Source organism: Chiloscyllium plagiosum, chromosome 36 (assembly GCF_004010195.1).
Source record: "Chiloscyllium plagiosum isolate BGI_BamShark_2017 chromosome 36, ASM401019v2, whole genome shotgun sequence".
Taxonomy (NCBI): domain Eukaryota; kingdom Metazoa; phylum Chordata; class Chondrichthyes; order Orectolobiformes; family Hemiscylliidae; genus Chiloscyllium; species Chiloscyllium plagiosum.
In genome coordinates, this window is record NC_057745.1 from 1,882,585 (window position 1) to 1,896,800 (window position 14,216).

At 43.4% G+C, this 14,216-nt stretch overlaps 1 protein-coding gene across 2 annotated transcripts in view; it reads right to left on the reverse strand.

The window, feature by feature from the left end:
* Window positions 1-14,216, reverse strand: part of LOC122540889 (A disintegrin and metalloproteinase with thrombospondin motifs 7-like) — a 184,685-nt gene that overhangs the window by 135,170 nt on the left and 35,299 nt on the right. For both annotated transcript variants that reach the window (XM_043677125.1, XM_043677127.1), the window contains 3 exons: window positions 10,994-11,190; window positions 5,763-5,846; window positions 1,620-1,744 (listed from right to left, as the gene is read on the reverse strand). In XM_043677125.1, coding sequence (XP_043533060.1) covers window positions 1,620-1,744; window positions 5,763-5,846; window positions 10,994-11,190 — 406 coding nt within the window. The remainder of the gene's footprint in view (window positions 1-1,619; window positions 1,745-5,762; window positions 5,847-10,993; window positions 11,191-14,216) is intronic.

Below are 14,216 nucleotides of genomic sequence, written 5' to 3' on the forward strand. Positions count from 1 at the left end.
GAGCGGCGGTGAAGGAGGCCCAGGGCCTCCATGTCCTCGGCAGAGTGGGAGGGGGAGTTGAAATGTTGGGCCATGGGGCGGTGGGGTTGATTGGTGCGGGTGTCCCGGAGATGTTCCCTAAAGCGCTCTGCTAAGAGGCGCCCAGTCTCCCTAATGTAGAGGAGACCGCATCGGGAGCAACAGATACAATAAATGATATTGGTGGATGTGCAGGTAAAACTTTGATGGATGTGGAAGGCTCCTTTAGGGCCTTGGATAGAGGTGAGGGAGGAGGTGTGGGCGCAGGTTTTACGGTTCCTGCGGCGGCAGGGGTAGGTGCCAGAATGGGAGGGTGGGTTGTAGGGGGACGTGGATCTGACCAGGTGGGTCTGGAGTCACATGTAGGTTAGACTAGTTAAAGATAGCAGATTGTCGTCCCTGAAGGGTATCAGTGAAGCATTTAGGATTTTGCAGCAATCAGACTATGGTATAGAATATCCTTTATTGTCATGTGTACTCCAGCACAGGAGTACAGTGAAAAGTTTTTACTACAGCTGCCTCTAATGGCGCCATCTTAGTTGAAAATACCTAGGTCCAAATCTTGGATACAAAAGAGGAATAAAAGGAAAAGTAGTAGCACCACTTACAGTTTCTCAAAAAATAAGTTAGAACTAAGGTAGTTATAACATAGTTAAAGGATTGACATTACAGTCAGGTAAAGAGTTTCAAATAGCAGCAGCTCAGCATGTGGTCTGACTGCCTGCAACAGGCCCCAGTCCAACACTGTCCTGTTCTGTTCCAGCCTCCAGTCCGCTACACACCAGCACTCAGCTGCACCAAGGTAAGTTGCGTTGCTCTGGGACTCGGGTTTCAGGCTAATTAATTTTTCTCCCCTCACCCCACTCCTCCAATTCATTTTTTAAAAAGAATTCAAATTTCACCATCTATTCTGATGGGATTTGAACCCATGTTCCCAGAGCATTAGCTCTCCTTTCTAGATTATTGATCCTGTGACAGCACCACTGCACCATCAGTTATCCCTCAACACCTACCTTTCAGGGTGGAGGTTATAAAGAGTTAGGAAGGGACTGGAATATGTGGATGAAGGAGGCAAAAGAATAATCAAACCCATCGGATTCATGGAGCTGGATCCAGTATCCTAGGCTCATGTTCTGGTTCACTTGCTATGTCTGACAGAGTGGAGTGCAGAAGCAACAGTGTAGTCTCAGAGACAGAAATCAATCCCTGAGCCAGGCTCACCCAGCAGCAACCACCATCTCACTGTCTGAGATGTAACTGGTTCAGCAACATTTCCAGTGTGGGGATTAGCGATGAAAATCTCTTTTGGTATCACAGCTCTTCTAAAGATTATTTATTTTATTCAACATATTGTCACTGCTAACTACCACCTGGAAGAAAATGTTAAGACACTGTTAAGAATGTCAAAAAGAAAAAGTACAATAAATAGAGATTTGTGTGAAATATTATCTGCAGGGCAAGTTCTGGACAGTGTAAAAAAATCAGCACAGGTAACAACTTACACAGATCACACCAGGTTAGAGCTGGAAAGGCAGAAAGATAAGGAAAAACGAGTGTAATTGTCAGTGCAGTACACTGTAAATCGAGCTCTATCTCCTTACCGGGTCAGGAGAAGCGCCACATCGTGGTGGATGGGGTGATTGTCCCCCTTTGTGTTGATCTTCTTTTGCCACTTGCAGAAGTTCATCAGCGTGTTGTCAGCGTGATGCGTTATCTTGAGGTCCTCCTGAGACAGTAATTAAAAAGCTTTAATGTCCAAATGTGACAAGGCCACTGGCCACAATCGATTCCAGGATCAGTGTTAACATCCGCTTCTGAAAGTCACTCTGCCTCAAGAGACTGGAAAGGCTGGATTTGTTCTTTGAGCAGAGAAGGTTATGGGGATATTTCATAGAGGTGTTGAAAATCAGAGGAATTTTAACGAGAGTTTTGAGGGAGAAATTATTTTCACTAGCTGCAGGGTCAGTAACCAGGGGAAACAAATTTAAGTCATCTGGCAAAAGAGCCAGAAGAGAGATGAGGAAATATTTTTTCAAAGAAATATGTTACTATAATCTGGAAGATCGTAGCTACACGTCATCGCTGGGAGAATGTCAGTGGATACAAGAAGTCAGTATATAGCAGGGGTCCCTTCACATGACCTAGGATTTACAGACCCTTTCCCTCTCAGCAGTGTGTTGGTATTTACTGGGGTCGCTGAGGGGAGAGTGGGGAGTGGGGGAGTGGGGAGGTGGTTGGTGTTCGGATTTACACAGGATCCAGGAGGATCAGAATATATCCCTTACAGATCACCTATGCGAGTCAGTCTGGCTAGGCCATGTGAGGCACCACAGCTGAGAGTTTCTACACAGTCGTGTCCAGTAGCTTACAGTTGTGTGACCTCCCTGAAGCCCCAGTAACAATGTCAACTAGATGACAATGAACCCATTAAACTGACCATGACACTTGCAGTGTCCTAGAGACAGAGATCATCGAATCTGTGACAATCTCTGAAATAAATTGCAACAATTAACAAAGGCCTTTGGAACTTCACTTTGAAGTCGTACTGAACGCTCTCCAGCAAAGCTTTAGAAACTACTGGCCTTTGCCTCCTGTTTGCCAACATGTTACTTTTATCTCCAATACTGTATCCAAGTGCTTTCATATTAATTTGAAGAGGGGAAAAGCAAAAATGAATAAATGGCCTCCTTTGAATGTCAAGCCTTGCAGTAAGGGTGAACAAAGTGCCTTGAATGTTTGCAACAAACACAAAGGAACTGTTTCCATTGATACCACAGCTTTTGGACAGGGAAACATCTGAAGATGACTCACAAGCATTTTATTAAACAGCATTTGGCAGTAAAGCCACATTAACAGTTATCAGGACTGATGGCCAAATATCGGTCAAGGGCAGGGTTTTAAGGAGTGACCCAAAGGAAGGAAGAGGTGAAGGGAGGTCATCACAGAGCTTCAGGCCCAGACAGAATTATTGAATCATGGAATACAGTGCAAAAAGAGGCCATTCAGCCCATCACGCCTGCACAACCTCTTTAAATAAGCACTAGCATCTAGTGCCAATTTCCTGCTGTTTCCCCCATACCCTTGTACATTATTTTTATCCAACTGACGTCTTGAATGCCTCAATTGGCTGAACAACTTCTAATCTCGAGAAAGCCACCCTTGTCACCTTGGCCTCCTCAAAGCCTTTGTAACAACATCTACCTTAGCTTTTTACATTATTCATTCATGAGACATGGGTGTTGCTTGCTTGACTAGCGTTTATTGCCCATCCCTAGTTAACCTGGAGAAGGTGGGGGTGAACAGCTGCAGTCAGTGTGCTGTGGGTTGACCCACAATACCACTAGGTAGAGAATTCCAGGATTTTGACCCAGTTACTGTGAAGGAACGGCTGATAAAGTTCTTAAGGGGACTTTCATTTCAAACTGAGAGGCTAAGGTAATTCTTCTCTCAGAAGTCAGTGAACGTTTGGATATTTCACCTCAGAGAATGATGGAGAATAGATTACTGAAAGTATTTAAAGAGAGAGTCGATAGGTTATTGAAATATCATGGACCTGAGAGCCAAGAGGAACCTGCATTAAAAAGGGGCAGATCAGCCATGATCTTGTTATATAGTGGGGCATGCTTGAAGGGCCAATGGCCTATTCCTGTTCCTTTTCCTCATGTACTTGTGCAGGTTGCTGTGTGACATGGAGGGACCTTGCTAGCAGGGGTGTTCCAATACATCCACTGCCTTTGTCCTTTTAGGAGGTTGAGGTAATGTTCTCAAAGGAGCCTTGGTGAATTTCTGCAGAGCGTCTTGTAGATTGTACATGCTGCTGTGACTGAACATCTGTGGTGGAGGGAGTGCATGCTGAAGGTGGCAGACAAAGTGCCATTCAAGCAGGCTGCTTTGTCCCGAGAGACAAAGTTACTCTTTTATCTTGCACCTGATACAATTGTGCAATAAAGTACAACTTGTTTAAGACAAGAACCTCTTTTCGTTAGAGCATCAGGTGAATTCTCCTTAACACTTCAGACCAAAGAGACCCTGTGGACCTAGCCAGAATAAGGGAATGATGTCAGTAATCTTCCCAATCAGCTGTTGGCACTGTAAGCTCATGCAACATGTTGCCAGCGGTGACTATCTGAATATTCAACTGAGCTGCATATTTAAAGACAAACATCAATTCCTTTAAGAAATGTAAAATATTGCAGATGCTAGAAATCTGAAACAAACACAGAGAATGCTGAAGAAACTCAGCAGCTCTGATGGTATCTAACAGAGAGGGAAACAGATGTAACATTTCGAGTCAGTATGAGTCTACTTCAGAATCTTCCATTCCCAACTTGAAACATCAACGCTATTCCTCTCTCTGCACAGATGCTGCCAGACCTGCTGAGTTTCTCCAGCATTCTCTGTGTTTGTTTTCAGAAGTTATACTGAACTTGTACAAAACAATGAGTCAGCCTCAGCTGGAGGATTATGTCCAGTTCTGGGTGTGCACTTCAGGAAGGGTATGAAAGCCATTGAGCCATTGAATCATAAAGCACAGAAACAGACCCTTCAGTCCAACTCATCCCTGCCAACCAAGTTTCCCAAACTAAACTAGTCCCACTTGCCTACATTTGGCCCACATCCCTCTAAGCCTTTCCAATTCATGAACTTATTCAAATGTCTTTTAAATGTTGTAACTGTACTTCATCTGACAGTTCATTCCACACATGAACCTCGTGTCCTTCCTAAATCTTTCTCCTCTGACCTTAAAACTATGCCCCCTTGTTTTCAACTCATCCATCCTAGGCAAAAGGCCTTTTCTATTCATCTTATCTATGCTCCTCATGATTTTATAAATCACTGTAAAGTCACCCTTCAACCTCCAGTGAAAAAAGTCCCAGCTTTTCCAGCCTCTCCTTGTGACTCAAACCTTCCATTCCCAGCAGCATCCTGGTAAACCTTTTCTGAACCCTCCCCAATTTAATAACATCCGTCCTATAACAGGGCGCCCAGAACTGGACACAGTACTCAAGAACAGGCCTCACCAATGTCCCACACAACCTCAACATGACATCCCAGCTCTGAGCAATGAAGGAAAGTGCCCTGGACACCTTCTTAATTCTGTCTACATGAGACGCAAACTTCAAAGATTTATGTAGCCGAACCCCCAAGTCTCTCTGTTCTACAACACTACCCAGCGCCCTACCATTAATTGAATGTCCTGCCCTGGTTTAGTTTATCAAATTGCAACACCTGCATTTATTCAAATTAGACTCCATCTGCCACTCCTCAGCCCATTGACCCTGCACCAGAGAGAAACACAAGAACAAGTCCCAGGACGAGGAACTTCCTGTCTGAGAATAGATCGGTAAGGATGAAACTTAGAGGAGATCTGATTAACATATTCAAAACCATGAGGGGTACGGACACAGTAAATAGAGACAAAATATTCCCATTCGAAAAGGATCAGGAATGAGAGATTTTGAGTAGTTAGTAAAAAATACCAAAAGTGAAAAGGGTAGTATCCTTTTTGACACAATGAGTGATGGGCTCCAGAGCACACTGTCTGAGATCATAGGTTCAATAGAGCAAGTCAAAAGGGAATTGGATGGTTATTTGAAAAGGAACAAATTGTATGGTTTCAGGAAGATGACAGGGAATGGCACATTTGGAGAGTTGGTGCAGTGATGATGGGATGAATGGCGTCCACCTGCACTGGAACAATTCTGAGGACTGTTCCCCTGATTCAATCCAATGTTGATTCTCACCTCATCTTCCTCCAACAGCACAAGACGAACGATGACAATGTTCACAGAGTTCCCAATACTGGCATCACGGAACAGCCCCGCAACCTGCAGAAATAAATGCAAATATTGAGCTGGTGAGAGGAGTAAGCAGAAACATGTGGCATTTCTACAAAAGTAATGTTGCCACAGAGCTGCTCTCTCATGAGATACAGAGGGGTGTGGTGGTGGTTTAACTCAAGGATCATCACAGCTCAGGTGAGTAGAGTAGTTGAGAAGATAAATCCTTCGTGATAGCTTCAGCTATGCAAGAATTGAACCCACAGTATTAGCGTCACTCTACATTGTAAATCAGCTATCCAGTCAACTGAGCTGACCAATGTCTACAATGAGCTAACCTCTATAACAAGAAACTTTTACATTAATATAGCAGCTTTATTGGAGTGAGATACCCAAAGTTACTTCACCAGAGTGTTATCAGACAAAGCTTGGGACTGAGTCACATAAATGATTGGGTTTTTCAGGATGTAATATTGCCTGATTCTCCCCACCTTCAAAAGATAGTCAAGGATACCTCCCAAGGAGGAATGGCTGCCCCTCTCAAATCATTTGGCTATTAATTTGCCAGAGGCAGGGTTTCTGCTGACAGCACCTGGGAGGAGCGGTGGCCAATCTTGGAACTACAGGCAGTGCCCAATGGAGATTATCACTGGGAATCAGGCATAAAGCTAATTGGGAGGGATTTCACCAGAGTCAGGGCTGGGGAGATCACTTGTCAGACTTTACAAGACACCGCTAGTGAGAAGAGCATAAAATCCAGTCAAAAGGAGATATTAATGAGAAAATAAAAAGGAGATTTTAAAAGCTTGGCGAATGAGATGAGCTTTAAGGAGCGTCTTACATAGAGAGCTACATGGAGAGGCCTAGTGAGGGAATTCCAGAGTTTAGGGATGGAAAAAATGAAGACCATCAAAGGAATACCATCGATTCAGGAGCCAGACTGAGCATCACCTCCTCAACCTCACAGTGGGATGTGCAGTAAAGACTAGTGAACAAATTTAGAAACAAAAATGGCCAGAGAGTTGAGTTTCCAGCTCCATATCTAAATTGATAGTAAAATTTGGATGACCTCATTAGAACTCCCATCTCCTCGGGTATTGGGTTGGAAGCAGCCAATCAGCAGATTGGGGTGGAGACAATGGAAAGGCAACGTTACTCTTTCACAATCGCAGGTAACACTGTCATTAAGTGGCAATTCAGTTTCCTTATCGGGATAAAAGTGCAGGTGAAAACATTTACAAGGATGTTGCCAGGGTTGGAGGATTTGAGCTGTAGGGAGAGACTGAACAGGCTGGGGCTGTTTTCCCTGGAGCATCGGAGGCTGAGGGGTGACCTTATAGAGGTTTATAAAATCATATGGGGCATGGATAGGATAAATAGGCAAAGGTTCTTCCCTGGGTTGGGGGAGTTCAGAACTAGAGGGCATAGGATTAAGGCGAGAGGGGAAAGACATAAAAGAGACCTGAGGGGCACCTTTTTCATTCAGAGGATGGTATGTGGCTGGAATGAGCTGCCAGAGGAAGTGGTGGAGGCTGGTACAATTGCAACATTTAAAAGGTATCTGGATGGGTATATACATAGGAATGGCTTGGAGGGATATGGGCCGGATACTGGCAAGTGGGACTAGATTAGGTTGGGATATCTGGATGGCACGGACGAGTTGGGCTGAAGGGTCTGTTTCCATGCTGTACATCTCTATGACTCTATGACTTAAACTTGACTCGGGCCTTTTGCACAGCCAATCTCATTCCTCAGTTCCCTGAGAGATGGAATAACAAAGATCTTCATAATCGCTCATGTCAGTTACCAAATACCTACCCTGACTCTGACCATCTCAGTATTCAAATTCAGACTGCTGCTTTATCTGTTCTCAGAACAACAGGAAACATCTGGCTTCCTAGAACACTTGGTTACCTCTGGCTCTATGTATCCTTCAAAGCTATTTCTTCTGAGATATTTTTCCAGCTTTGCAACAAAGACGGGTGACACAATATTAGCTGGTTTTGACCATTGCTCAGAATTCTGCTTTAATTTGGCAGTTGTCGATGTTGATTCCTCACCTTGGAGACAGTGTAGAAGAGAGTTAGAATAATAGAATCTGTACAGTGTGGAAGCAGGCCATTCAGCCCATTGAGTCCACACTGACCTTCCTAAGAGCATCCCACCCAGAACCACTAGATTCTTGTATTCCTCATGACTAACCCTCCTCGCTTGCACATCCCTGGACACAGTATGAAATTCAGCATGGTCAATCCACCCTAAACTGCACATCTTTGAACTGTGGGAGGAAACCGGAGCACCCTGAAGAAAGCGGTGCAGACAACATGCAGACTCCACACAGACAGTCACCCGAGGCTGGAATCGAACCCAGGTCCCTGGCGCTGTGATGCAGCAGTGCTAACCACTGAGCCACCATGCCACCAATGGAATATCATTTTCACTAGAACGATACCATGGACAAGGGACTTCAGTTCCTTAGAGAGACTTGAGGCACAGAGATTTGAAGGTTCAGGGGAAGGTTTAATGGAAGCATTCCAAATTACAAAGGGTTTTTGATGGCATAAGCAAGGAGAAGGTATCCAGCAGCAGAAGGATCAGTAAGCGGCAGACACCGAGTCAGGAAAAGTGGCTGAAAGAAAAATGGCGGAGATAAAGAGAATGCATTTTCTTCAGCAAGTTGTTAGAATCCTGAATGCACTGTGGAAGGAAATGCCTTGGTGACTTTTGACAGGGAACTGAATAAATATTGAAAAAGAACATTTTGTAGTGTTTTGGGGAAAGAGCCAGGGCATGGAGTTATAGAGTCATAGAGTCATAGAGATGTACAGCATGGAAACAGACCCTTTGGTCCTACCTGTCCACGCTGACCAGATATCCCAACCCAATCTAGTCCCACCTGCCAGCACCCGGCCCATATCCCTCCAAACCCTTCCTATTTATATACCCATCCAAATGCCTCTTAAATGTTGCAATTGTACCAGCCTCCACCACTTCCTCTGGCAGCTCATTCCATACTCGTACCACCCTCTGTGTGAAAAAGTTGCCCCTTAGGTCTCTTTAATATATTTCCCCTCTCACCCTAAACCTATGCCCTCTAGTTCTGGACTCCCCACCCCAGGGAAAAGACTTTGTCTATTTATCCTATCTATGCCCCTCATAATTTTGTAAACCTCTATCAGGTCACCCCTCAGCCTCCAACGCTCCAGGGAAAACAGCTCTGTTCAGCTTCTCCCTGTAGCTCAAATCCTCCAACCCTGGCAACATCCTTGTAAACCTTTTCTGAACCCTTTCAAGTTTCACAACATCTTTCCGATAGGAAGGAGACCAGAATTGCACACAATATTCCAACAGTGGCCTAACCAATGTCCTGTACAGCCGCAACATGACCACATCTTTCAAAAGGCCAGCACAAATGGACTGAAATGGCCTCCTTCTAAGGTGGAAGCTTTCATGAGTGTCAGTGGTTGAGCTGATAAACAACGTGTTTGTGATTCTCACTCAGGGTCAGTGATGGGAACAAATAACATTGAAAGCTGCACCTTGCTGAAACATCAGTGAAGGACAGGAACAATACTGCCACTCATGTTCAAATGTCCTGGAGACACTCATTGTCAAGGCTCATAGGAGAGGAATGGTGCATGGGAAAGGATTGGGATTGGTGTCAATAGAAACAAGAGAGAAGAGCTGCGCGCTGTAAAACGGAGCTGATACACTGATACGTAGTCAATACTCTTCCGAGCATGCAGATGGGCCTTTTTGTTGGGAATAAGGTACAGGGAGCCTTGCTGTGTATCTGTTCCCTAGCAGTGCTTCATTCTGTCACTAGGTAAAGAAAATCCTTTCTTTAGATTGCCTCTTTTATGTCCGGAGAGCATCTCAAAGTGCTTTACACCCACTGAATACTTTTGAACTGTTGTCACTGTTGTAACATGGGAAAATCAGCAATCAATTTATGCACAGCTAGCTCCCACAAACAGCAATATGATGACACTTTAACACAAAATTTCCAAATTAGACAATGGGCATCTGTCGTGGTTTAGTTGGTAGAACTCTAAGCTCTTAATCAGAGGTTTGCAGAGAGTTGTCCAGGCTGATGTTTCCACTGAGGGAGTGCTGCACTGTTGGAAGACCGTGTTTTGGAAGAGACTTTACTCAGGTAGATGTAGAAAATATTGTTGGACTGTGCTGAGGAGCAACCCAGTTTCCTCATAGTCCTTTTAGCTCTCTCTTGACTGAACTAACTTTCATTAGAAAACTGATAACTCAGCAATAAGCCAAACATAGTGTGTGGGCCATAAATCCCAAAATGTCCAGTTGATGCTTTAAATTGCTTTTGTTGCAAATATCTCCTGAATTATTATGTGCTGTCACAGCAACACTCAGCTGCCCAAAGCCTGTGGGACTGAGCTCACGGGTTAGAGTGTTTCTTGATAAATATATGACAGCTAATATTAGGGTTTTGATTTCCAAGTGATGAGAAAAGATAAATGTTATTCAATTTCCAATAGCAGAATAGGAATTTGGTGTAACTCAGTTGGTAGTATCCTCAGGTCAGGGCCAGAAGGCTATTGATTCAGTTCCCACTCCTGTGACTGGAATGTGTAATCCAGGCTACATTCTGAATGCAGTATAGAGGGAGTATGGTGTTGTCTGGGGCACAGCTTTCAAACTAAGCTGTTAAAACCAGCTCTTGTTTGTCCTCTCAGATAATGTAAAATCATTGCTTGGCACAATTCAAAGTGGATCTGGGGAATCCTACAGAATACTTAGCTCTCAAGTTGTATCATCAAAATAAATTATCTGGGGATTGATTGCACTGCTGTTTGTGGAAGCTTTAGAATCATTGAATCCCTGCAGTGTTGGCAGAGGCCATTCAGCCCATTCAGTCTGCACTGACCATTCAAAGAGTATCCCACTCAGACCCACCCATCCCTGTAATTTCCATGGCAAGTCCGCCTAGCCTGCACATCCCTGGACACTATGGGCAATTTCCCATGGCCAATCCACCCACAATCTGCACATCCCTGGACTGTGGGAGGAAACCAGAGCACCCGAGAGAGACAGGGAGAATGTGCAACTTCCACACAAACAGTCACCCAAGGCTGGAATCAAACTTAGGTCCCTGGTACTGGGAGGCAGCAGTGCTAAACAGAATGACACCAAATGGAGGAGTTGAATAAATATGAGTTGCTTACCATGTTCATCACGGTGAGAACATATGCTTCAATGTTCTCACTGCCGTGGTGCTCCACCATTTTAGAATCGGCCACCACCAGAGTCTCCACCCATTTCTCCTTGCTGATCGAGCGCTGTTTGATGCGTCTCCTTCGCTGTTTCTTTTTTTCCCACTTTTCCCGTTTCTTTTCCAAGTACTGCAGGTTCTTCATGGAATCTAAACATTGGATGAAAAGGAAGAGAATTTTAGTGGAGCCAAAGCTACTCCTCTCTGTTCCTCAGTAGGAATGGAGTTAATCAAGGCACAGAGCAGGAGGCTATTCATCTCCTTGAGTCTGTTCCACCATTTAATAATATTGTATCAGCTTCCTGTTCCCATCTTCCCCTGAGAACCTCTGATTCCTTTGCCTTAAAAATATTTACCTCAGTGGCTTCACCACTGACATCTTCTGAGGCAGAGTTCTTTCACAATTCATGCATTCCTCAAGGAAAATATAAATCCCTCATCTCTGTCTTACATGAGAGACTCTTCATCTTCATCTTTACCTTAATCTTTATAAACATCCATCCTCAAGAGGAAACATCCTTTCCCCATCCACCTTGATAAGACCATTCAGGATCTTATTCAGTTCAATCAGTTGACCTCTCACTCTCCTGAACTCCAGTGGAAACAAACTCAGTTTGTCCAATCTTTCCTCAGAAAACAACCCACTCATTCCAGGTATCAATCCTGGAAACATCCCCTTAACCACTTCCAATGCATTTACATCCTTGCTTCAGTAAGGGAACTCTGAAACTGAGCACAAGTTTGGAGGTGTTGTCACAAATCTGGTTCCTTTTTTTCTAAAAGTTGTTCCTTTTCTCAAGGATACTGAGTCCTTGGTTGTCTTTCAGAGGGGTCCTGAAACATTTCAGGTTCCGAAATGGCTGGGTTTGGTACAGAGACAAAAGGGGTATTGGAGGCCTTTTTGTTTACATGTAAACAGATGAGACTTCAGGCGAAAGCTTTTATGTTTTTAGAAGTAACCTGTATATGTCAAGGGGGTGTGGCCATTTGAGCAGTTTAGTTCAGAACTTGAGTTAGCAGTTCAGCAATGGGCTATGTGGAAACATGATTTGGAGATGCTGGTTTTGGACTGGGGTGTACAAAGTTAAAAGTCACACAACCAGGTTATAGTCCAACAGGTTTACATCACACTGTAAACTTTTGTTATAAATTCTGTGTCTTACAATCTTAGACTCCACAACCACCTGATGAAGGAGCAGCACTCCGAAACCTAGTGCTTCCAATTAAACCTGCTGGGCTATAACCTGGTGTTGTGTGGAAACAGGCTGTTGGACTGTCTCTCCTTCTGCCCTTCTAACTTCGACCTGTAAGCCTTTGTTCCATTTTTACTGTTTTTAAGGGGGTTTGCTCATTGGGGCTGTTGTGTACATTCGAAACAGCATAATCAAGTTTAGTTTGGATAGACTGAGTTCTGTAGGTGTGCTTTACTCTGTTCTTTGTGTTTCATTCTGTAATTTTGTGAATAGATTTTGTCTGTTTTAAAATCTAGTAGTCAACCTTGCTAACTTACTCCGGGTAATTTTCACTGTACACTTACCAAAACAAATCGCAAAGTTATGGTCTGGGCTGCCTGCTTAAGAATGTTTTGAGTGGTCTGGCCTAGTCCATAACAATGTGATCTCATCCTTAAAGGGGGCAGTTGATTTGCTCCTTGGCTTCATCTCCCTTAATTCCCCATTTCATATTAAAACAATCAATCACACATTTAAAATGATACATTGAATTACCATTGATGATTGTTGTGGGAGGAATTTCTACACTGCTACCATGTTTGGTGTGAAGACCTTTCTCCCAAATCTTTTCCTAAATGGTATCATTCTCACTTTAAGACTACGAAATTCCCTGCTCTCAATTCTTCAGTAGTAGGAAAAAAAATTATCTCTCACTGTACCATATCAATTCCTTTCAGAATCCTTAAAAATGTTGATTAAGTTAGTCCTAAATCTTCAACTTTTCTGAAAACACAAGAATAGTTTTACTTAATTAGATCAAAACAAAGGAGGAACCCCATCTCACTCTATGTATGTAAGTTAGTTTAAAAAAAACTTACCTCTGTGCGCAATTCCTATGCTCACCTTTAAAATGGGAAATCCCCATGTAAATATGTCACATAGTAATTATTGTGTGGAGGCATTGCAGCACCACTACTGGCAGGAGGCTGTAAATGCAGTGTGACAAGTTTACATTCAACAGTTTCCATTTCCCATATGGACTTTTAGAAATTTAAAATAGAGATATAAAAACAAAGAATTTCCCATATCAAGTCACCCACACATCAACTCCACACTCCCTCAAGTTGTCTACACAGTTAACAGGCATATATCGTATATCTGCAAAATGTATGTCACTTAAAAATATTTTAAGTTTGTTTAAGTGTAAAATCTGACCATGGGGAGCAATCACAGCACAACAATGACAGAGACACAGACAAAGAAAGAGAAAGACAGAGACAGAAGATAGACACTGAGAGAAATCAGAGAGAAAGACAGAGACAGAGAGCGACAAAGAGGAGCAGGCAAAGACAGACAGAGAAAAACTCACACAAAACCATTTCCCTTATGTCAAGTTAAAATTCCGCTCAGAGAGAACAGGCTGAACAATTGAGAATGAAGACAGCATATGTTATATTATGGTTTAGATTCCAGACCCTGAAACTGGCCCGCCCCTTTAACAGAGTAATGTGACACCGCAGCATTCTGTTATAAAAGTGCCATCCTTGTCTGTAGTCACTGTCCCAATGCCGTGGAGTCAGGTTTGTACCTTCAGTCAGTTAGCCATTGCTGTGTAATGTGCTGTAACATCAGTAACTACAGAACCCAGACTGCTTGCAAAAAGTCTGAGATATCATAACCTTTTAAACAGTTAGTCCCTACAGAAATGTCTTGTGGACCAAAATATATTGAAAAAACAACCTGCATCACTGCAAATCATATGCTGTGCTTTCCAGCTCTCAAAGCGTTAATACTCAGGCCCATTTGATGAAGTGCTTTTTCAAATTTACTCACTGACTCTGGCCAGGTCATTGACCTGCACTTGACTCATTTCACATTTCTGGTGTAACATTCCTTTCTGCTTTAGTCTCCGAAAGCATCAGCAGCTTCAGGCTTTGACGTGAGACAGTGGGGTACTCAGGTCATTAATATTTAATGACTTTGCCTGAAAATTCTTTCAACTCT